Genomic DNA, 19,861 nt, shown 5'->3' with positions numbered 1-19,861 from the left:
TTGATTGGAATTAAAAACCGTAGCGGCCTCAATGTTGAACCGTTAAATATTCCACTGAGTATTCCCCACCCTGGCATGACTCCTCTACCAAATATTAATTTGTTTTCTACCCTTCAACCGCTCCTAATCCACCCCAAGCCTCAATCCCCACAACTTTTGATTTTAACCTTAACCAATTGATAATCTTAATATTGAGTTTGTCTTTTACTGAGTTAGTTATTAAAAGGCGTGCCCCTACTAAGGAAATAAAATCGAAATTACTGTTGACCTAGAATTGTATGTTTCCCCCATTGTTGTATATTTATGTTCTGTATCTTTGTGTGTCTCAGACCCTGTCTCAGTGCTACCCCTCCAGAATCCATCCTCACACTCAGCTCCGACTCCCAGACCATCTCAGTCCTGCAGCGGTGTCACTTCTCCAGCAGGTGAGGATACCAATTAGCTGTTTGTGCTGTTTACGTCCAGGGTGTCTCGGGATGGGACATTGGATGTTCATTTGGGATAAACCAATCAAGAATAATGTTGTTTTAGTTCCATCTGGCATAAATTTATCTGGAATAACAGCACTTTTGATGTAAGAATAGACTCTGTCCAAACACCTTATCAGGATGTCTGTGCTTCAGATCCATTGAAGAACTAAGCTAAGTCAAGATTTTATAGGCAAATGTAGCAGGCAGTTTGTGAACATCATGGTCTCCAGTAGCAAATGAGATGATCTGTTTTTGGTAGCATTGAGGGAAGAAGGTTGGCTCGAGCACCAAGAAAGTTTGCTACTCTTCAGATAGCACTATGAAATCTTTTGAGCCTATCCCAGCAGCACTTCAGTTCAACATCTCTTCTAAGACAGCATCTGTGACAGTGTAGCACTCTCCACTTTTACACTGAAATGTCAATCAACATGTAGTGGAAAGGGCTTAAATCGACAAACTGCTGCTTCCAAGGAGAGAATTCTTCCAATTAACCAAAGTTCACGTATGTAATCGTGAAGTGAACCGGAACAATATTATGCTTTTGATATAGTCTAAAGCGATCTAAAGTAACAGCATGCCCAAGAAGAAAGTAGCAATGACAAAATTATTCATATTTGTCTTTTTCTACATCCCAAGCCTGCATAGCACCTCTCTCTGAATTGACATCACTAAGCACGGAGATTTTGCACAATTGAAGTCAGCATTGCTGTGATCTGAACATGAGGGTACTTTAGGTGTAATTCTGGAACAAGTTATGGTCTACATGGTCTGTCTTTTACCTAAAATACTTTGCTTATGAGGTATGGTGGTCAGACCAAGAGATGAATGTTTTATTGCATCAATTAGCAGTTGACATGGTTAATTGTGGTGTAGGGCTGTGAATATAGGTCCATTCCAGTCATTTTTTCCTCATAGAACAGTCCTCTCATCCCAGGAATGAATCCAGTGAGCCTTTGCTGCACTCCCTCCAAGGGAAGTAAATCCTTCTTTAGGCAATGACATGATGTGGATTGTTTGAGAAAGTGAGTATTAGCAGATTGCAGATACTAATTTTCAGCAGCTGGAATGAGAATGTCGATTTTTGTCGAGTGAGGTAGAGAGAAACCAAGGTAATATCTTGGAAATGGAACTTTGAGTGGCAGTGTGTGCAAGTACAGTGCCACTCAGTCATCATGCAGTGCCCCAAAGTTAAAGTCGGAACTTTTGTCTGCCATTTTTCCCCACACCGTGAATTTGTTTCCTGAGCTATACACATCAAGGTATGGAACATAAATCGAGCTTTGCTTCATAAGAGGGAATGATTTTGGACATTGAGTTAACACGGCCTACACCACTGCACACTACTGAATCGGAATAGGTTTGGTAAAGGCCAACCTTTGGCAAATACTGCTACATGGAAAACAGAAGAAATAATACTAGAAAATGGGCAAGAGCGTAGAAGTGTCCAGCACCTGGAAAGATTTGATCTACAGATGCATGAAAGGATAAGCATCGTGGTTCACCATCAGTGGGTACTAATAAAAGCTGAATGATCTTGGTCACTAAAGTAGTGGTTTCGACTTATAGGAGGGTCTGAAATTAGATGGACTCCACGGTATAATTAACTGAACATCATTGTGAAGAGAGCGGATATAATGTGATTCCTTTCTTGCGTTAGAGTTTGGGAAAATGTTGACGATAATCTAATGCTGCACCAGACCTTGGAATGTTGAGATCATCACTCAGTACTGTGAATAGTCCATTTCCCAGCAGCATTTATTAGCTTTCTGTACACCTATTTCAAGCAGAAAGGAATGCCAAGACTAACCAGATTTCCTTCATCTCTCCCTCTTCCTCTTTTTCTCTCCCAGTTGTTACAATGGAATTATCGCTGCCGGCTTGGTTCAGGAGAAAATGGAACACAGGATATAAAATCGCACTCCTTTTTCAGCTCTGTACAGTGGAACAAGCTGAATGGTTATAGATGAGGCACCTTGCCTGACCTAATGACTAGCAACAGCAGCTGGGATGGAGAACTGAGCAGTTCGGGGAACCCGTGAACCTACACTGACCCACAAGCAATTGCAGCCACCATGAGCAACAGCAGGAGGATGATCCATGTACTAAAACATGTCCATTAATTGTATCAGAAATGTTTAGCTGTGGTTTGCTTGCAACCACACTTGCTCAATTCATCCAATCGATCTTGGATTTCTGTATCTTTTTTCCCTTGCAGGCACAAAAGCCAGAAGTTCATGGGAAAAGGGAGGTGGGATTTTGTCCATCAAATGAAAATGCACTTGCATATTTTGGGGGTAAAAAAGCACAATTTAAAAAAGAAAAAATATTTAGTGGCTTCCAGCTGTATGAAATCTTGCTTTGGGAAGCCCATTATTTTTTTCCCTCCTGTCACATGAGGAATTGTCTAACCGATGGCATGCTGGAGATCAGGCAATTCGGACCTTTAGTGGTGAGAAGAGGCTCCTGGTCAAGTATCCCACAAGATTGCATGTTGAGCCTCCAACAGTCGCTGCCGCCAAGCTGCTCTATTATTTTTAAATACCCTTCAGAACCTTTTTAACAAAAAGCGTTAAAATAATTCGATTCAAATGTGTGCAAGTGAATGGGGGCGGGGGGCGGGGTGGGGGGCGGAATGCTGTATTGTAACTGCTATTTGTGGTACTGACACATTACAAAAGTTAATCTCATACTGATCTGTAACTGACAGCTTGTGGTTAGACCTCTTTGATCCTTTCATTACTTGGATCATTCTCCTTGGTCGATTGTTTAAACAGATGAAGAGAATTGTTATTAATGACACTAATACAAGTGACCATCCTTCCAGTTTCATATTCACTCTCCTTTTCAGGACAAGTGTAAACAACTGTCATGAATTTTTTTTTTTAAAGATAACGTGCTGCCAGGAAAGGATCCAGCAAAATGATTTTGCCTAATTTCTGTAATCTGTCTTGCGTATATTTCAGGTACAGCCTAACCATTCATCCTTGTCTGGTAAACTAGGGTTTGTTAATATTGTGTAAATCTGCTGTATGCTCTGGAGCCCTGTTGGCTGCTGTAATGGGGAATTATTCAGTTAATGCCTGGTATAGTAATGGTGCATGCCTTTGTACTCTGCCCTAATGTTTGCCATAACAACAAGTCTGTTACAGTGGTTTCACGTTTTGCATTACTGTAAAGTATGCCTCATCTCTTGCTGGGTATCAAAATTATTTGTAATGTTCACAATTGTCTTGTTCCAGGGGCTTGGTATCCCCTACTGAAAACTAATGGATGAAAAGGAGCTAACAGCACTGCGCTAGGTAAATGGTTTCATAGCTACCTTTTGGTTAAGAGGCAATCTACCTACCTCCAGTTGTGGGCAGACATTTGTTGAGCTAACTGCATCTCCCTCTTCTCTGCTTTTGTTTGTTTTAGCTGAATGTCCACGGTTTGTTCATGAATCGGGAGCTTATGCTATCTTGTAGTGACAGGAGTGTTAACTATGCAATGCACGGTGTATTATTCTGCTGCTAAGTTTATGTTAAAGCTGTCCTTTTAAGATGACGAAAGCTAATTGCTGTTGCTGAGGGATATTTGTAGATTGACAGCTGCTTGTAAATTGGCATGAAGAAACTTTTTAATATACTTTTTAAAGATGCTATTTATCCCTTTTCAATTGCCTTTTACTATTATATGAATTCACAGAATCTCAGTTGTTATAGCACAGAAGGAGGCCAATCAGCCCATGTCTGCATCAGCTCGCCAAATGAGCAGATCACCTAGTGCCACTCCACTATCACCTCCCCATAACCCTGCACATTCTTCCTTTTCAGATAACAATCCAATTCCCTCTTTAATGCCTCGATTGAACCTACTCTCCAACACACTCTCAGCAGTACATTTCAGATCCTAACCACTCACTTCGTGAAAAAGATTTTCCTCATGTCTCCAATTACCTTAAATCTGTGTCCCCTTATTTTTGATCCTTCCACCAATGGGAACAATTTTTCCCTTTCTACTCTGTCCAGACCCCTCATGATTTTGAATACCTCTACCAAATCCCCTCTCAACACACTCCAAGGAAAACTGTCCCAGTTCTCAATTCATAATTTAACTGAAGTTCCTCATCCCTGAAACTGTTCTAGTGAATATTTTCTGACCTCTATGTATTGCTGTCATATCTTTCCTAAAGTGTGGTGTCCACAACTGGACACAATACTTCATTTGAGACCGAACCAGTGTTTTATACAAGTTTAACATAACCTCCTTGCTTTTGCACTTTGCTCCTATTAATAAAATGGGTATATGCTTTATTAACCACTCTCTCAACCTGTCCTGCTACCTTCAATGATTTTGGCATATCTGCACGCACTTTAGAATTGTACCCTTTTTTATATTGTTCTCCACGTTCTTCCTAGTAAAATAAATGACTTCACACTTCTGCAAGTGTGATGTACACTTTCAACCTGGGCCCTTCTACCTTGTATATGATATAAAATTATATTTCCTTTTTTGACAGTTTTCTCTCTCTCTCTCTCTCTCTCTCTCTCCTGGAAGGTATTGATGACTCATTAGGGAACAGTTCCCCAGGGACCGGTTGCCCAATTGATGTATTTATTTGTGAACTTTGAGTAGCAACAGGCTATTTAACCATGGAAGCTGTTACACCCAAGTGAAAACCTGTAAACACAGGCACTTGCCAGTAGGAGTCGTAAGCGACACGATCAGGCAAGGGAATCATGGTTGATTTTGCTCTCCCTAATTCAGGTCTATTGAGGTTAGATTTGTCAAATATGATCTACCCATTACAAATCCATGCTGGCTCTCTTTGTCAGCTGGTACCTACCAAATGCTCAGTAACCTCCTCAGAGTGGATGTTAAACTGAGGTTTGTGGTGGCCAACTTTCCTATGGTAGTAGCCAAACACACCTCAGATCTCAAGATCTAAGTTAGATGTGCCCACCAAAGCTTCTGATGTTATATCATCGAAATCTTGTAGGCTGCAATCAACTTTCCTCTGAGGGCAGTGTTTGATGATGTGCTCCAGGGTATGGTTAGGATCTAATTAGGAATCATGCAGTGGCACAATGGGGATGGTTTAATATTCCATCTATAGAGAGGATGGCAGAATGGGCTGTGGGGCCCTCTAAGGAATCTGGTGGCACAGTTAAGATATCTTCCCACGAGGAGGTAAGGTAGGGCAGTTAAAGACTGGATGATGAAAGAGAGAGTAAGATGAAGCCAAAAAGAGTGTAGATGACAGAAACTGGGTTGATAATGCAAGTGAGAACCAGGTTAAATATTTATTTTAAATAATTTGATGGCAAGTGAAAAGGAATGAGAGTCAAAGAGAGGGTATGAATATTTTCACTTGCCAGTGTCTTCCACAGACCCTACTTCACTGGGAAAAGTCAATTGTCTCCAAGGGGGAAAAAGGGATCCAAAAGTCTTCAATAGGCATCTAGGTAGTAAAAGCTATTAGGAGGAGTGGGGCCATATAGGTACCAAAAAGGGGGCATAAACATGGAGGTAAAGGGCATGGCTGAGATACTAAATTAGTGTTTTGCATCTGTTTTTACCAAGGAGGAAGATGCCTCCTAAATTGTGTTGAAAGAGGAGGTCACTGAAATACAAATGGGCTAAAAATTGGCGAAATATTGGAGAAATGCTGACAGTCACCAGGACTAGATCAGAAGCATCCAAGATGCTGAGAGAAATAGGGTGGAAAATGCAGAGGCACTGTCCATAATTTTCCAATCCTTGGATACAGGGGTGGTGCCAGAGGACTGGAGAGTTGCAGATGTTCCGTCCTTGTTCAAAAAAGGGTGCAAGGATGAACTCAGCAGCTACAGGTTGGTCAGTTTAACCTCAGTGGTGGGCAAGCTTTTACAAATGATAATCTGTGACAAAATTAAGTCTCTTGGACAAGTTTGGATTAATTAAGGAAATCCAGCATGGACTTGATAAAGGCAAATCATGCTTGTAGAGGGTTGACGAGGGCAATGTGATTGATTGATATGTATATGGAGTTCTCAAAGTTATTTGATGAAGTGCCATATAACATGCTTATCAACAAAGCTGAAGCCAGTGGACTAAAAGGGAAAATGTATGGATACAAAGTTAGCTGAATGACAGGAAACAGAGTAATGATAAACAGTTGTTTTTTGGCCTGGTGGGGGAAGGTATATAGTGGGGTTCTTCAGGGAACAGTATTAGGGCCACTGTTTCTCTTAATTCATATTAATGATCTATAAGATGACAGAAAACTTGAAAGTAATATGAACTGTGTGGAGGATTGTGATAGGACAGACAGGCTGGGCCTGTGGCCAATGAAATTTAACGCAGAGAATTGTGAAGTGACGCATTTGGCTGGAATGAATGAGTAGAGGCAATGTAAAATAAAGGGTACAATTCTAAAGGGAGAGTGAAACAGAGGGACCTGAGAGTGTACGTGCACAAATTGTTGAAAGTGGGAGGACAAGTTGAGAAAGTGGTTTAAAAGGCGTGGGATTCTGGGCTTTATAAATAGGGCGCACAGTCAAGGAAGTTATGATGAAACTTTATAAAATTATGATCCCTGTAGAGACTGATAACATTTTAAAAAGAGATTTGAATTGCCAGTGATCGACTTAAAGGAATGGCATGACAAGATTTCAAGTTTTAAGACTTGTACTCAAACTAAAAGCAACATAGAGTACTAGTTACCTAAGTAGTGTTTAGTCAAAGGTACTTAAAAGATATGATATCCCCTTAACTTTTTAACATGACTGAAAATCCAATGCCACAGTTATACTTCACTGCTTGCTCTGCACAGAATTAGTGTTTACAGAAACCAGTCCAACACCATTCCCCGCTTACAGTGGGTTCCTATCGCCCCGGTTTGCCAAGTTGTAACATCGAGTTACCGTCAAAAGGCACTCTTCTCCACTTCCAGGGAAGTCCTGAACCAGCAGTAAGCCTGCTCCAACGATTCCGTTCCCTGTCACGCCAGCGCGAATCTTTCAATTGTCACAGGCTACGTCCCTTTGATCAGAAACTGTGTTCCCTTCCACGTTCTGCCTAGCAGTCCACAGAAAGGCTGTTCACTCCTCTGTGCAGCTCACACTAGGTGCAGCCTTTTGGCTCTCAGAGAGACCTTTGTGTGTGTCTCTGTCCAAAAAAACTGAGACAGAAAGTCTGTCCACAGTTAGCCCAGTTGTTCTCACCTTTGCTTTCAGGTGTGAACATTTTGCATCTTGCCTTCAGCAAAGTCTCCAAATAGGCCTGTCCCCTGCTCCATGGTAACCAAGCTTGTTGGGCGAATCTGTAACATATAACATGGCCCTATTCACTTTCATTTTATCTTCAATTTAAGAGACTATTCCAAAACAACATCTCCAAAAATCCTAGCATTTGTTCGATCTCAACTCATTTCTGGGCACCACACTTGAGGAAGGATGTGAAGGCTTTAGAGAGATTGCAGAAGAGATTTACGAGAATGGTTCCAGGGATAAGGGACTTAAGTTATATGAATTTTTTGAGGCAGTAATGGGGAGGATTGATGAGGGTAGTGCAGTGGATGTTGTCTACATGGATTTTAGTAAGGCATTTGGCAAGGTCCCGCATAGCAGACTGGTCAGGAAAGTGAGATCTCATGGGATACAGGGTAAGGTGACAGGTTGGATCCAAAATTGGCTCAGCGACAGGAAACAAAGGGTAATGGTCAATGGATGTTTTTGCGAATGGAAAGTGGTTTCCAATGGTGTTCCACAGGGCTCAGTATAGGGGCCCTTGCTGTTTGCTGTATACATCAATGATTTAGACTTTAATGTGGGAGGCGTGATCAGTAAATTTGTAGATGACACAAAAATTGGCTGTGTAGTTCATCGTGAAGAGGATAGCTGTCGACTCCAGAATTATATCAATAATTTGGCTGAGTGGGTGGAGAAGTGGCAAATGGAGTTCAATCCAGAAAAGTGTGAGGTAATGCATATAAAGGGCAAATAAAATATTGGAATACTCAAACGGAAGTTATTGCGAGGGGTTGAGCAAGAAAGACATCTTGGAGTGCATGCCCACAGGCCCTTGAAGGTGGCATGAAAGGTGGTCAGGAAAGCATATGGAATGCTTTCCTTTATTGAGAGAGGTATTGAATACAAAAGCAGGGATCTAATGATGGAACTGTATAAAATGCTGGTTAGGCCACAGCTGGAATTTTACATTGTGCAGTTCTGGTCACCACTCTGGAGAGTGCAGAGGAGACTTACAAGCATGTTGCCAGGGCTTGAAAATTGCAGCTATGAGGAGAGATTGGAGAGGCTAGGGTCATTTTCCTTAGAACAGAGGAGGCTAAGGGGTAATCTAATTGAGGTGTACAAAATTGAGGGGCCTTGATAGCATAGACTGGAAAGACTTGTTTCCCCTTGCTGAGGGGTCAATTACCAGGGGGCATAGATTTAAGGTGATTGGTAGAAGGATTAGAGGGGACATGAGGAAAAACCTTTTCACCTGGAGGGTGGTGGGTGTCTGGAATTCACTGCCTAAGTTGGTGGTTGAGGCTGAAATGCTCAACTCGTTTAAAAGGTACCTGAATCTGCATTTGAAGTGCTGTAAGCTGCAAGGCTATGGACCAGTGATGGAAAGTGGGATTAAAATGAGCGGCTAGTTTCTTTTTTCTCTTTTTGGCTGCCGCAGACATGATGGGTTGAATGGCCCCTTTCTGCACTGTAAATTTTCTATGGTTCTATGGATAGGTTGGAGAAGTTGGGATTGTTGTCCTTAGAGTAGGCTGAGGAGATGGAAACCGTTCCCATTGTTGGAAGGGTCGGGGGCCAGAGGGGACAGATTGATGGTGCTTGGCAAAAGAACCAATGGTGGCATGAAAAACTTTTCACTAACTCCTACCACCAACTGGCAAGGCGTCAGGAACTGTCGTGCATTTGCAGTTGGCCCACACTGGCCACCGCCACATGTGCAACTGATCTTAACGCCTTCCTGGTCAGCAGCATAAGCATCAGTATGCAAACCCCAATTCCTATGCAGTCTGGCTAGCTCATTTGATAGGTAATGGTTGTCTCAAAAAATGTTGTTTTATTTTTATTTTTAAAAAAAAAACACCGAACAATTGTGAATAAAGGTGCTTGTCACAGGTACAAGAATTATAAAGAGTGAATAACAACTTCCCAGGAGAGCCCAGCTACTGAAGAATGCATTCATTTGTAGAAAATAGTAAATGTTAATTATATAATGCAAGATGGAGTAAGCCTATACATATTGATGCTTTGCAAAGTATTTTTGGTAGCATCTGCAAAATGTCCTATTAAAAAGGCAATGCCCTGAATTATTTCTGAGAAATTTAATAATAATTAGGGCAAATGAACAGAACATTGGCAATCCTAATGTTTTAATGACTCCTGATAACTGGTTTCAGTTTGCATCTCAAAACTTAATTTAAGTTGTCTGTCTAGTTGCAAGTGATAATGAGTTATAAGACACCCGGCTGCATCTAAAAGTATCTCGCACTTTCTGCAACTGACATTGCCTGTGCACATGTGCAGGAAGTGCTTTCCCTAGTGTTGCAGCACAAATAAACACAGCCAAAACTTTTTTGATACAGTGAGTGGTCAGGATCTGGAATATGTGTGTGTGATGGAGGCAGCTTCCATTATGGCTTTCAAAGGGAATTGGATAAGGAGCTGGAGAGAGAAATTTGCAGGGCTATGGGGAAAAGGTGGAGGGGTGGGACTAGCTGAATGGCCCCTGTAGAGAGCCATCACAGATACGATGGACCAAACGGTCTCCTGTGCTGTACATGTCTTATGATTAAAAGAGGCAGTTAATGACTTTGAAAAACTGTGCTTTCATTAACTCAGTTAACATATCAACACACCTGTTAAACAGTAATGTCGTCAAACCTTTTGATTTCTGCGGCTTAGTAAAAAGGTTCAACAAAGGAAAAATTGCCCTGCACATGTCTTGCTCTGTGTTTGTGATTGTTTAGTGTGTAGTGCCCCCTGCTGCTGATGAAATATTTTGAAGTATTGACCAAGCTGTTGCCAAATACAAGTTCTTTTATACATGTAAAATTAAGCTCACTCTTAGTGGCCTTGGAAAAGGTCAAAAGGAAAGCTACAAGAATGATTCCTACCTTAAAGGACTTCAGTTACTTAAGCTCAAGAACCTTGCTGTAGGAAATCGGAAAAGGCCATTCTATCTATCCAATCGGTTCTCCTTGGAAAATTTTGATCAAATCACCCCTTGACCTTCTAAATTCCAGGGAATAAATCCTAATTTGTGCAATCTCATAATTGGAGTCCAGGTATCCTGGAGAATCTATATTGCACTCCTCCAAGGCCAATATATCCTTGCTAAGATGTGACATCCAGAACTTCTCACAGTTCTCCAGGTGGGGTCTAACCAGGGCTCTGTATAGCTCTACCTCCTTATATTCCAGTTGTCTAGATATAAAGAGCAGCATTCCTTTAGCCTTTTTGTTTATTTTCTTTACCTGTCCTTGACAATTAATGATCTATGAATATGGACCCCTAAGTCTCTTTGGACCTCCACTGTTTCTAAATTTTCACCATTTAGTACCCTGTTCAATGCTTTTGAGGTCCTAAGTGCATTTGCCTATACTGAAATCCATTTGTCACAGTTTTTCCCATTCGTGTAATCTATTAATATCTCATTTTATGCTACTATTTACACTACTTACAATGTTGCTTAACCTTTGTGTCATCAGCAAATTTGGGGATGTGGCTTTCTATCCCACAATCTAACCCAATAAGCAGTGAATAATTGAGCCCCAATATAGCAGGCCACGGAGTATCTGCTTATTATGCCAATTCCCTGCCTCATGCTGTTCAGACAATTTCCAAACAAAGTCAAAAAATTGCCTTCAATTCCATGAGCTTATGGGGGACTTTATCAAATGCCTCTGGAAATCTATATAAATAGCATTCATAGACATTCCCCTGTCCACTATAACTGTCTCTTTAAATGTTCCAATATTTAATCGGGCATGATCTACCCTTTACAAATCCATGCTGGCGTGCTCTGATCAGCTGAAAACTTTCAGGGTGTTCAGTCAACCTAGTCTTAATTATAGACTCGAGTAATTTCCTGACAACAGATGTTAGGTTAACTGATCTATAATTTCCTGGATTTGCTCTTTCACCTTTCTTAAATAACAGAGTCACATGCATACTTTTCCAATCTAAAGAATGATTCCCAAATAAAAAGAACCTTGGAAGATTGTAGTAAGAGTATCTGCAAAGTTGTCAGCTACTTACTTAACCCTGGAGTGGAAACCATCTAGTCCTGGGGATTTTACTCTTTAATACAATTGTTTTCTGCACTGATGTTATTTTGCTTAGGTTAATTTTGGTGAACCCCTGGTTGAATATTAGTTTCCTTTGATGTCAGCGTTCTTCCTCTACTGTTTTTTTTAAAATTTCTTCATGGGATATAAATATCACTGGCAAGGCCAGCATTTATCACCTATCCCTAATTGCCCCTGAGAAGGTGGTAGTGAGCAGCAGCCTTGAACTGTTTCAGTCTATGTGGTGTATGTACCCCCATAGTGCTGTTAGGGAGGGAGTTCCAGGATTTTGGCCCAGCGACAGTGAAGGAACAATGATATAGTTCCAAATCAGAATGGTGTGTGACTTGAAGCGGAACTTCTAGGCAGTGGTACGCCCATGTCTTGTCCTTAGGTGATAGTGGTCACAGGTTTGGAAGGTCATAGGAACCTTGGTGAGTTGCTGCAATACGTCTTGAATATGGTACAGACTGAATGGCGTGAATGATTAAGGTGGTGGATGGGGTGCCGATCAATCTGGCTGCTTTGTCTTGGATGTTGTCAAGCTGCTTGAGCGTTGAAGGAGCTGTACACATCCATGCAAGTGGAGACTATTCCATCACGCTCCTGATTTATGCCTTGTAGATGTTAAGCAGGTTTTGGGGAGTCAGGAGGAGAGTTGCTGCAGATTTTCTTTCTAATTTATTCTTGGAATGTGAGTGTCGCATTTATTCCACATTCCTATTTGCCCGTCACTTTAAACAGCTGAAGTCCATGTGGTTAAGGTATACCCACAGCATTTCTGTAGTTGTTTGATACAACTGAGTGGCTTGCTTGACCATTTCAGAGAGCAGTTAAAAGACACCCACATGGCTGGGAATCTGGAGTTGCACTTAGGCTGGACCTGTTAAGGGGTGCAGATTTCCTCCCCAGAAAAACAGTAGGGTTTTTTATGAAAATCTGGTAGTTGCATCATTGTTAATGTGACTAACATATTATTCCAGATTTACTAATTAATTGAATTTAAATTCCCCCAGCTGCCGTGGTGGGATTTGAACTCTTGCCTCTGGAGCATTAGTCTTGGCCTCTGGATTACGAGTTTAGTAACATTACCACGATGCTAACATCCCCTAGAATTCCTACTTTCACAGCCAGAGTATTTATATGTCTGGTCCAGTTCAGTTTCTGATCAATGGTAACCCCAGGTGGTTGATAGTGGTTAATTCAGCGATGGTAATGCCATTGAACGTCAAGGGAAGGTGGTTGGATTATCTCGTTGTGGAGATAGTCATTGACACTTGTATGGTGTGGATGTTACTTGTTAGTTATCAGCCAAGCCTGAATGTTATCCAGATCTGCTACATGCAAGCATGAACTGCTTCAGTATCTGAGGAGTTGCAGATGGCACTGAATAGTGTCCATGAATGGTTTGAATCAGTGACTGTCCCCACTCCTGAGCTTGTGATTGACGGAAGGTTACTGAAGCAGCTAAGATGGTTAGCCTAGGATAATACCCTGAGGAACTCCTACAGCATTGTCCTTGGGCTAAAATAATTGGCTTCCAACAACAACTATTTTCCTTTTGTGCTAGTTATGTCTCCAGCCAATGGAAAGTTTTCCCCATGATTTCCATTGACTTTAGTTTTGCTGGGCTACTTGATGCCACTCTCAGTCAAATGCTGCTCAATGTCAAAGGCAGTCAGGCTCACCCCACCTCTGGAATTAAGCTCTTTTATCCATGTTTGGACCAAGGCTATAAATGAGGTCAAGGTGGAACAGGCTGCTGAGTAAGTGCCACTTGATAGCTCTGTCAATGATATCTTCCATCACTTTGCTGATGTTTGAGAGTAGACTGAGGTGGTATTTGTCTTTACAGGAACACTTGGCTAGGGGCGTAGCTAGTTCTGAAGCAGAAGTCTTCAGTACTGCAGCCGGATGGTGTTGGAACCCATGGCCGTTGCTGTATCCAGTGCAATCTGCTGTTTGCTGATATCACCTGGAGTGAATTAAATTGGCTGAAGACTGTCATCAGTGAAGTAGGTGACCTTGGGTGGAGCCAACATGGATCAGCACTTCTGACTGAAAATAGTAGCATACACTTCAGCCTTGTCGTTTGCTCTGATATGCTGGTTCCCCCTGCCCATCGTTGAAGATGGAGGTATTTATGGAGCTGCCTCCTCCAGTTATTTGTTTAATTGTCCACTGCCATTCACAATTGTGGCAGAATCGCAGAGTTTTGCTATGATCTGTTGGATCGCTTATTTCTGTCTACTGTGTGCTGCTTTCATCATTTAACAAGCATGTAGTCCTGTGTTAGAGCTTTAAGTATGCCTGGTGCTGCTTCCTGGCATGCTTTCCTACAGTGCTGATTGAAGCAGATTTGATCTCTGGCTTGATGATGGTAGAGAATGAGGGATATGGCAGGTCGTAAGGTTATAGATTGTGGTTAAATATAATTCTGCTGCTGATGCACCTCCATGGATGCCCAGTTTTGAGCTACTAAATCTGTTCAGAATCTTCCATTTACCATGGCAGTAGTGCAAAACCACGTGGAGAGTGTCCTTTGTGTGAAGGTAGGACTTAACCTCCACAAGGACTTTGCAGGGGTCACTCCTGCCAATACTGCCATGGACAGATGTGTCTGCTACAGGTAGATGAGTGAGGACGAGATCAAGTTGGTTCTTCCCTCTTGTTGGTTTTCTCATCACCTACGACAGGCCCAGTCTGGCAGATATGTCCTTCAGGAGTTGGCTATCTGTCAGTATTGGTGCTGCTGAGCCACTCTTGGCGATGGAACATTGAAGTCCCCCACCTACAGTACACTCTGAGCCTTTGCTACCCTTGGTGCTTTTTTCAGATGGTGTTCATCTTGGAGTACTGATTCATCAGTTGAAAGGGGGCTGCATGTGGTAATCAGCAAGAGGTTTCCTTGCCCATGTTTGACCTGACATGGTAGATGCTGAGGTGCTCTTTTCCCTCACTGGAAAGTCTAGAACCAGGATTAGAGTCTCATGATAAAGGGTCGAACATTTAGTACTGAGAAATGAGAAATTTCTGCATTCAGACACTTGCGAATCCTTGGAATTCTTTATGCCACAGGACTACGGATACTTGGTCAGAGTTCATTTGTTAGATCTTTTTGAGTACTAAAGGAAACAAGGGGTGGGGTATCAGTCAGAAAAGTGGAGCTTTGTAAAAGTTCAGCCATGATCTAATTGAATGGCAGAGCAGGCTTGAGGGGCCATATGGCTGACTCCATCTTTCCTTTTACATTTGTCAAATTTGATCCCGAGATGAGCTTCCAGCCTCCTATCTGTGCCACCACTAAGACTGCTTGTTTCCACATCTATAACATCACCCAACTTTGCCCCTATCTCAACTCAGCTGCTGCTTTGTTACATCTGGACTTGATTCCAATGCATTCCTGGCTGGTCTCCCATATTCTACCCTCCATAAGTGTGTGGTCACCCAAAACTTTGCTCCCCATGTCTTAACTCACAGCATGTTCCATTCTCCTATTACCTCTGTGCCCGCTGACCTCCCAGTAATGCATGTCTTGACTTTAAAATTTTCATCTTTGTCTATCTCTGTAATCTCCTTAAGCCCACAACCCCCTGAGATATCTGCACTCCTCTAATTCTGGCCTTACGTGCATTCCCAATTATAATTCCTGCACCATTGGTGGCTATGCCTTCAGTTGCCTAGGTCCCAGTCTCTGGAATTCTGTCCTTGCGCCTCTCTATCGCACTAGCCTCCCTTCTTTGACCAAGCTTTTTGTCATCTTGCCTAATCTCTCCTTTGGAACTTGGTGTCATAATTTGTTTTATAAAAGCTCCTGTGAAGCACCTTGGGACATTTCATTATTCAAATATCATATATTGTTGTATATTTATGTCATCTTGACTGGGGAATATGGTGGGTGTGTATAGGATTGGAATCAAAGCCTTGTATGTATCAGTCTATCAAAGGCTTTAAGAAGTTGTGGAACCAGGACTGAATTTCAAACTTTGGAACCCATTCTGAATGTGTGCCCCCACCATGAATGTTTAGCCCTTACCCTTCCTCATCTATTGACATTTCTACTTTTCTAATTTTTCCCAATCAATAAAACTGCCTCCAAGAAGCTCAATTTCCTCTTTCGTATCAAAGACTATGTCCCGCTGGACAACTTGTAACTTTCTGATAAGCCCAAGTCTGCTCTTTAAACATAGGATTTGAGAAAGTATGTAATACATCTCTCAGGCTGGCTTCCAGTTTCGTGCTCTCTCCGTTAATTTTCTTGGTACTATTTGATACTGATGTGGTCAATGTTCCTTTCCTCCTGTTTCTCCTATGATGCTTTACAGGCTCTTCTCTCTCATTTTGTTTGATCACTGTGTTGGACTCAAGACCCTTAAAACCATCTCTCTCACTATAACTCAATATTCCTCAACCTTTGCATTCCCTCAGTATTCTTTAACTCCAATGATTTTCAGCTTCTGGCATCACTCAACCTTGACACCTTGATTTATCTCATTCTCTTCTACAATTTTAAGCCTCAGTGAGTCACACACTTTGTGCCTTGGTTTTTCCAGTCAGTTCATTCAAAGTTGTTCCTTTTTACCAGCAGAGGTCACTGCTTACTTCCCATCCACTCAGCGATTCAGTGATACAAACAACCAAGACCTGACTCTGGGCTTAGGGACCTTGCAACTTCCTCCTTTTCCCTTCATTAACTGCTGGCTCATGCTTCACTGCACTCTAACCATCAATGCTACTTACTGTCCCTGTGTCTCTCCATCTTTTGCAAAAAAATTATTGAACCTGCTTATAACAGTTTAAAATAGGGATCCACCTTTCAGACTCCTTCAAAATGGTCCTACTACTCAAGAGTCCCTTTTCCAATCAGGAACATAATTAAGGTACAAATGGATGAGTCCCAGTTTAGAAAGAGTCATGATAGTAAGACAGTGCTGATGGTATCTATAATGCTACCCCCACCCTCCATATAGAAGGAATCAAACGCTTCGAAAGCAAAGAATGGTTAACAGGGCTAAATTTTTTTTTTAAATCTTGATGTGTCCATCACTAGATTATTGCCCATCAGAAGGTAGTGGTGAGATATTTTGTTCAACTGCTGCAGTCCTTGGGGTGAAGATATTCTCCTAGTGTTTGTAGTAATACATCGTAAGGAACATTATCAACAATTTCCTCTGATCTTAAATCTAACTAATTTTTCCCAATCAATAAAACTGCCTCCAAGAAGCTCAATTTCCTCTTTCGTATATGTCCTGCTGGACAACTTGTAACTTTCTGATAAGCCCAAGTCTCCTCTTTAAACATAGGATTTGAGAAAGTATGTTGGTGCGGTGTGACGCCTTGTCCCGCAGTTGGTGCAGTGTGACCAGTTGTCTTTCAGTCGGTGCAGTTTAACAATTTAACAAGTCATATAAGGATATATTACAGGCAGATAATAAAAAGCTTGATCAAGGGAGTAACTTTTAAGAAATGTCTTTAGAGGAGGAAAAAGAGGTAAACAGGCAACAAGGTTTAAGGAGGAAATGCCAGAGCTACTAAAAGTAGAGTAAGTGAAATCAGAACTGTGCATAGCAACAGGATATAATGGCTGTTGCTTGAAGGGGTAATGTTAACATGGAATGCTGTTTACAGACAGTCTATTGAAGATGCCAGTGAAGTGCTGGAAATTTGTCTGAGTCAGACCTGTTCTTCAATATAATGCAGAACAGGAGAGATTTTTTTGGGTGGGTGTCAGCAGCAGAAAAGTCCCTGAAGGTATAATCTTAAACTTCAAGCTAAGCCATTCCGTGGTGAAATAAGTGGCTGTTGGATCAATTGAAATTTACCAGACTGCGATTGATACACTGTTAGTTAGTGGGATCAAAAGATATGGAGCAAAGACAGGTAAATGGAGTTGAGGTACAGACTGAATGAAGGACAGACCCAAGGAGCTGAACAGCTGACTCCTGTTCCTACACAAATCATTGCAATTTCACTGACCTGAAGAACTGTAGTGCCGGGCTGAAAGAAATTCAATGATTTGATGAGGGGAAGCCAACGTTAACTTGCTTTTACTCATTGTCAGTCATAGCTCAATAGTAACACTGATGACAGGCAAGCCATGATCCTTAACAACAGACCCAATACAAGTGTAAACGGGTCAAGCGAGGCTTTTTCATCTTCCTCGCTGCAACATTGCACCCCATCTCCATGAAGCTCCCCGCCAGAGTGGAGCTACTCTGCAGGATAAGTGGAAACTATTAAATCTACACTGCCTCAATTGCAGAACCAAGATCACCCCAACCTCTGTCATTGAGCTGCAGCATGCTAATGAAGTGTGTTTAATGCACTGAGGCTGAGCTCCAAACTATCATCGATATATTCAGAGGTGTATGAAAGAAGCGGGAGGAGGGTGTGGGGAGCCACATCATCTGTATGCCTAACACAAGACTCCCAAAACAAGTGCTCGACTCAGCTTCGTCACGGCAAGCAGTTACCAGGAGGGCAAAGGAAACGTTTCAGGGATGTCCTCAAAGCCAAGCCTTCCACATAAGCATCTTTACTCATCCCAATTCAAGTTCTACCCCAAAACCCTGAGCACAAAATCTAGGCTGACGCAGCAGTGCACTTGTGGAGGTGGTGTTGTCTTTCTGAAGAGACATTAAATAGCAGCCCATTTGCCCCTTCAGGTGAATTTCAAAGAGCCCACAGTACTATTCAAATAAAGAGCAGGGGAGTTATCCCTGATATCCTACTCAAAATGTATTCCTCAATCAAGGTCACAATTGTGTAATTATTACATTGCTGTTTGTAGGACATTGCTGTGTGGAAAACATTACAGCATTCACTAAAAGTGCTTAATCGTCATAGTCTCTAACACGCTTTGAGACATCCTGAGGTCACAAAATGCAAGTTATTTCTTCTGTTTCATATACTCATGAACAACTCCTTGGAAAGTATACTAGCAATTCATTAAAACTGTTGCTGACGTTGAAGTAAATGTCAGGTAAAATTATGAGATTTCATTTTTAATAGTTTAATTTTTCCAGATAATTCCTTTACAGGTTCAGACACCAATGTATCCATTTACAGCCAGATTCCATGGAGAAAGATGTTTACATGTGTGTTCTTGCAGAATTTCGCACCATTGCATAATCCATTTCTTTTTAGAAAGAATCTACCTAATAATTCAGTTTTCTGAAAGAGCACCAAAGCATAGCTGAATTAGGTGAGGGGTGCTTAGAGTTCTGGGACTTTAGTTTACACGCCCTCTGCTGGCTGTAGAGGTTCGGCATGATTAAATCTGGACAAGTCTCAACCAAATTCCCACTCTGCAAGTTCACGACACAAAATTAGCCACAGTTCAGTGCAAATTAGGATTAAATTTGTCTCACCCTGAGATGTCCCAACAATCTGGCCTACAAACTGGAAGTGCCACTGATGCAGTCGTGGTGCTTTCCTGATGCCTCTAGTCCTTTAAGACGCTCTTTAAAATCCGCCTCTTTGACCAAGCTTTTGTTGCTCAGAGTCAAACTTTGATAATTATTGCAGTGAAATGTCTTGGGGCATCTTACTACATTGAAGGTGCTATATAAAGGCAAGCTGTTGATTTCATTCAGGTACATTATTGGAGCTCAGCAATCAATATAGCCAACCTGTTGCGGGAGATGAGGGGTGGGGATTGATGTTGTAGGGGAAGCTGATACTGACATTGGATGTAAAAATATCCAGCACTGACTCCTTGAAAAAGGAGTGTGTGTGACTCCTTTGGAAATCAAAAATCTGTTACAATGCCAGGGAAAGTTAAAATACAAGTGGTGAAACGTAAAATATTTGATACATTTATGGTCAGACTATCATGTCTTTTAAAAAGTGATGAGAGTTTTTGCCTCCAGCACCCTTTCAGACAGAGTTCCATTTCCCCAACACACTTGGGGTGAAAGAATTTCTCAACGCCCCTCTAATTCTTCTGTCAATTACTTTAAATCTACCTTTCCGGTTATATGTTTGAAGCTGCCCGTCAATATTGATTAGATAAGGCTGTGGGCAGAATTTTACCCTTGTCGGACGGGCTCGGTGGGGGCGGTCGAGAAGCCGGTTGCTGCTCATGGTCAGGGCCAGGTGATTTCACACTGGC

The 19,861-nt window shown here is 41.8% G+C and overlaps 2 protein-coding genes across 2 annotated transcripts in view; one reads left to right on the top strand and one right to left on the bottom strand.

The window, feature by feature from the left end:
* rps6kl1 (ribosomal protein S6 kinase-like 1) overlaps positions 1-4,914 on the top strand; it is a 35,449-nt gene extending 30,535 nt beyond the window's left edge. The window contains exons 11-12 of the mRNA XM_078562136.1: positions 330-425; positions 2,321-4,914. Coding sequence (XP_078418262.1) covers positions 330-425; positions 2,321-2,437 — 213 coding nt within the window. The 3' untranslated portion in view covers positions 2,438-4,914. The remainder of the gene's footprint in view (positions 1-329; positions 426-2,320) is intronic.
* Positions 1-19,861, bottom strand: part of dlst (dihydrolipoamide S-succinyltransferase) — a 531,988-nt gene that overhangs the window by 442,998 nt on the left and 69,129 nt on the right. The window lies entirely within an intron of this gene.

Source organism: Cetorhinus maximus, chromosome 18, assembly GCF_964194155.1.
Source record: "Cetorhinus maximus chromosome 18, sCetMax3.hap1.1, whole genome shotgun sequence".
NCBI classification, from domain to species: Eukaryota; Metazoa; Chordata; class Chondrichthyes; order Lamniformes; family Cetorhinidae; genus Cetorhinus; species Cetorhinus maximus.
This window is presented reverse-complemented; position numbering and strand designations above follow the sequence as displayed.